The sequence below is a fragment of the Borostomias antarcticus genome, assembly GCF_949987555.1.
Source record: "Borostomias antarcticus genome assembly, chromosome: 11".
Classification (NCBI taxonomy): Eukaryota; Metazoa; Chordata; class Actinopteri; order Stomiiformes; family Stomiidae; genus Borostomias; species Borostomias antarcticus.
In genome coordinates this window covers 15,004,795-15,009,794 of record NC_140244.1, presented here as the reverse complement: position 1 = coordinate 15,009,794, position 5,000 = coordinate 15,004,795, and the positions used below count along the sequence as shown (strand labels likewise).

Genomic DNA, 5,000 nt, shown 5'->3' with positions numbered 1-5,000 from the left:
GGTAGGTCCAAAACCTGGCCCACCATCATAGACACGGGTAGGTCCAGAACCCGGCCCACCATCATAGACACGGGTGGTTCCATAGCACCATCATAGACACGGGTGGGTCCACAGTCACATGGGGTACAACGCATGTTTACAGTCACTGGGAGTCTGGAAATGTAGATTTTACTGAAGCCATTGGTGGTTGTTGTCCTGTATCTCATGAGTGTGGTGGATCTCTATGTCTAGATGACCTCCCTCGGCGCCGCCCACCCCAGATCTACAAACCCCCCACAGCAGAGATGATCGCCTACCTGGACTTCAGCGTGTCCACCACAGGCATGCTCACGGGTGTCAAGGTACAATACATGGTTTCGTACTGTCTAGAGTTTGGAATTCAGGCCTGGGTTATACTGCAACGTTTCCACAACGAGAATGACCACAGAAAGAGAATGACCTCCAGTTTACACGGACCGTTTCATCAGCGTTGACAGAGGTTATCGGGGTCACATGGAAACGCTGTCGCAGCACCATTCACAACACTGAGCATGTTGTAAACAGATCCTGACAGTCATCTAGGAAAATAATTTGTTTCGAATGCATTTATTTAGGGCAGCCTGGCTTCAGCCAAAGGAAATCTTGGTCAGCCTGTTCTCAGGCCTACATTTCCAAATTAGGGTGCTATATTCTATTATTATTATTATTATTATTGTTGTTGTTGTAGTAGTTTCTTTTGACGTAAGCCTGCTAGACCAGGCGCTTCCACTCGACCTCAAGTTGATCTACCGTGGTAATATGCCATAACAACCTCTCATTTTTTCCATCCATCCAAATGATTGAAATAAATGCACTTTCCAATGTCTGAATAAAATCATGAGTTTTGCTAGAGTCCGACTGCGCTCCCAGTTTGAGATGGCAGTCTAATTCTTGTATCAGTCTTTTTCTCTTGAAGCTCTGGTAAAATCAAACATGTTTAATATTATCTGAAGTTGTTAGTCTTAATGCAAATGACCTGCATGATCCCAGTCTTTGCAAAAATTGTCTGTGACTAAAAACTCCACATCTAGATGGAAGAGGGTGTCATTTTTCGTAGTCTAGTGTTTGGAGAATGCACTTTGTCTAAATTATATAATGCTGCTGCTGTGTCTTTGGAGATTGCATTTTGACTATTATAATGCATAAAAGAATAACAGATAGAACAGATAAGAATAGCAGAACATAATCAAATCAAATATAATATCCTCATCATCATCATCATCATCTTCATCCGCTTATCCAGGGTCGGGTCGCGGAGGCAGCAGCTCTAGCAGGGGGGGCCCCAGACATCCCTTTCCCTAGCAGCATCAACCAGCTCTGCCTGGGGAATCTTTAGCCGCTCACAGGCCAGTGCGGAGATGTAGTCCCGCCACCTAGTCCTGGGTCTACCCCGCGGCCTCCTCCCAGCCGGACATGCCTGGAACACCTTCCTAGGGAGGCGCCCAGGAGGCATCCTCTGGCATCCTCTGGCCTCAAGGAACTGGCTCCTTTCGACGCAAAGGAGCAGCGGCTCTACTCCGAGTCTCTCCCGGATGACTGAACTTCTCACCCGATCTCTCAGGGAGACCCCAGCCACCCTCTGGAGAAAACTCATTTCGGCCGCTTGTATCCGTGATCTCGTTCTTTCGGTCATGACCCATCCTTCATGACCATAGGTGAGGGTGGGGACGAAGATAGACCGGTAGATCGAGAGCTTTGCCTTTTGGCTCAGCTCTCTTTTCGTCACAACAGCAGTAAAGCGACTGCAGAACCGCACCAGCTGCTCCGATTCTCCGGCCAAACTCCCTCTCCATGGTTCCCTCACTCGTGAACAAGACCCCCAGATACTTGAACTCCTTCACTTGGGGTAAGGACTCATTTCCTACTCGGAGCGGACAGGCCACCGGTTTCCTGCTGAGAACCATGGCCTCAGATTTAGAAGTGCTTATTCTCATCCCAGCCGCTTCACACTCAGTTGCGAACCTATCCAGAGAGTGCTGGAGGTTGCAGGCAGCTGATGCCATCATGACCACATCATCTGCAAAAAGCAGTGACGTGATCCCCAGCTCACCGAACTGCAAACCCACCTCCCCCCGGCTACGCCTCGATATCCTGTCCATGAAAATCACAAACAGGATTGGTGACAAAGCGCAGCCCTGTCGGAAGCCAACACCCACCGGAAAGGAAGACGACTTACTGCCGAGGACCCGGACACAGCTCTCGCTCTGGGTGTACAGGGATTGGATGGCCCTAAGTAGGGACCCCCTCACCCCATACTCCCGCATAACCCTCCACAAGACCTCTCGAGGGACCTGGTCCTAAGCCTTCTCCAAGTCCACAAAACACATGTAGACAGGTTGGGCAAACTCCCAAGCCCCCTCGAAGATCCTTGCGAGAGTGAAGAGCTGGTCGGTAGTTCCACGACCAGGACGAAATCCGCATTGTTCCTCTTCGATCTGAGGTTCGACTATCGGCCGGACCCTCCTTTCCAGCACCTTGGAGTGAACCTTCCCTGGGAGGCTGAGTAATGTGATGCCTCTATAATTCGCACACACCCTCTGGTCCCCTTTTTTGAATATTGGGACCACCACCCCAGTCTGCCACTCCTTCGGCACTGACCCAGACTTCCACGCAATGTTACAGAGGCGTGTCAACCAAGACAGCCCCTCTACACCCAGCGCCTTCAGCATTTCTGGACGGATCTCATCAGTCCCTGGGGCTCTGCCACTGTGGAGTTGTTTGACTACCTCAGTGACCTCCTCCAAGGACATTGACGACCCCCCATCATCTTCCGGCTCTGCCTCGATCGTAGAGGGTGGATTAGTCGGGTTCAGGAGTTCCTCAAAGTGCTCCTTCCAATGCTCAACAACCTCCTCAGTTGAGGTCAGCAGTGTCCCCTCCTTGCTGTATACAGCTTGGATGGTCCCCCGCTTTCCCTTCCTGAGGTGTCTGATGGTCTTCCAGAAACACTTTGGTGCCGACCGAAAGTCCTTCTCCATGGTTTCTCCGAACTCCCCCCACACCCGCTGCTTTGCCTTGGTCACGGCCGAAGCGGCAGCCCTCCGGGCCAGTCGATACCCTGCAACTGTTTCTGGGGTCTCCCGGGCTAACATAACCCGGAAGGCCTCCTTCTTCAGTCGGACGGCTTCCCTGACCACCGCTGTCCACCACGGTGTCCGAGGGTTACCGCCCCTTGAGGTACCTATGGCCCTCAGGCCACAGCTCCCAGCCGCAGCTTCAGCAATGGAGGCTTTGAACACCGACCACTCATGCTCGATGTCCCCAACCTCCACAGGGATGCCTGAGAAGCTCCGCCGGAGGTGGCAATTGAAATCTCTCCGGACAGGCTCTTCCTCCAGACGTTCCCAGTTCACCCTCACTACACGCTTGGGTTTTCCAGGTCTGTCCAGAAGTTTCCCCCGCCATCAAAACCAGCGCACCACCAGATGGTGATCAGTGGACAGCTCTGCCCCTCTCTTTACCCGAGTGTCCAAAACGCATGGCCTCAGATCAGATGATACGATAACGAAATCGATCATCGACCTTCGGCCTAAGGTGTTCTGATGCCAGGTGTACTTGTGGGCATCCTTGTGTTCGAACATGGTGTTTGTTATGGACAAACCGTGACTTGCACAGAAGTCCAACAACAAAACACCACTCGGGTTCAGATCGTGGTGGCCATGCCTCCCAATCACGCCCCTCCAAGTTTCTCCATCATTGCCTACGTGTGCATTGAAGTCCCCCAGTAGGACACTGGAGTCCCCTGCAGGAGCCCCCAAAAGGACTCCACTCAGGGTCTGCAGGAAGGCTGAGTACTCTGAACTGCTGTTCGGTGCATAAGCACAAACCACAGTCAGAGTCCCCCCCCCCACAGTCCTAAGGCGCAGGGAGGCGACCCTCTCGTCCACTGGGGTGAACTCCAGCACATAGGCGCTCAGCTGGGGGCTAGCTAGTATAGCCACACCTGCCTTACGCCTCATACCGTGAGCAACTCCGGAGAAGAACAGGGTCCAACCCCTATCCAGGAGTTTGGTTCCGGCGCCGGTGCTGTGCGTGGAGGTTAGCCCCACCAGGTGTAATTGGTATCGCTCCACCTCCCTCACAAGCTCCGGCTCCTTCCCCCCCAGTGAGGTCACGTTCCATGTCCCCAGAGCCAGCCTTTGCCGCCCGGGTCCGGTCCGTCGGTGCCCCCCGCCTTCACCGCCACCTAGTTGGCAGCGCACCCGACCCCGACAATTCCTCCCGCGGGTGGTGGGTCCACGGGACGATGGAGGAGGAGATGGTGCTTCCACGTTGCTTATTCGGGCTGGGCCCGGCCGGGCTCCGTGGTAAGCCCGGCCACCAGGCGCTCGCATGCGGGCCCTCCGTCTGGGCCTGGCTCCAGACGAGGGCCCCGGGCTTCCTCCGGGCCGGGTCTCTCTTCCTTTTTGGTGTTCTGTCATCAGGGTTTTTCCTGTAACCCCAGGTAGGGGGGCTAGGGGGTACTACCACTTGCCCAAGGTGGACCCCCAGACTAGTGGAGGGAAGGAGGCGTCTTACTTCTCCATTCTAGTTTTGCAACTAGCCACTGCCACTAAATATAATATCCTAACACAATTAAATAAAGATAGGTCTACTTTTTACAATGTGCAACCATGCATTTAGAGATGACATTTAGAGACTGAGCTGGACTTAAGACTTTAGTCTGCAGCACTCTGCTCAAACACACTCCCACGGCTATGTATGTATGTATGTATGTATGTATGTATGTATGTATGTATGTATGTATGTATGTATGTATGTATGTATGGAAGCACATTATCAGTCAGCAGTCTGAACACAAATCACCTAATTAGGAAGCGCTTTATAGTAACCATCCGTAATAAGTGTTAATTAATAGGTAATAAGGACCTTATAAGTCCTTAAGATGCTTATAAGACATTATTATGTGTTAATAAGACGATATTAATGTTTAATAATAGTATAATAAACATGTTTATTGTTAGATTATAAGACATTTATAA

At 51.9% G+C, this 5,000-nt stretch overlaps 1 protein-coding gene across 1 annotated transcript in view; it reads left to right on the top strand.

Moving 5' to 3' along the window:
- The window catches only part of dip2bb (disco-interacting protein 2 homolog Bb), a gene marked incomplete at both ends in the record, with an annotated part of 77,071 nt that overhangs the window by 62,039 nt on the left and 10,032 nt on the right, over positions 1-5,000 (top strand). The window contains one exon of the mRNA XM_084445633.1: positions 232-341. Coding sequence (XP_084301759.1) covers positions 232-341 — 110 coding nt within the window. The remainder of the gene's footprint in view (positions 1-231; positions 342-5,000) is intronic.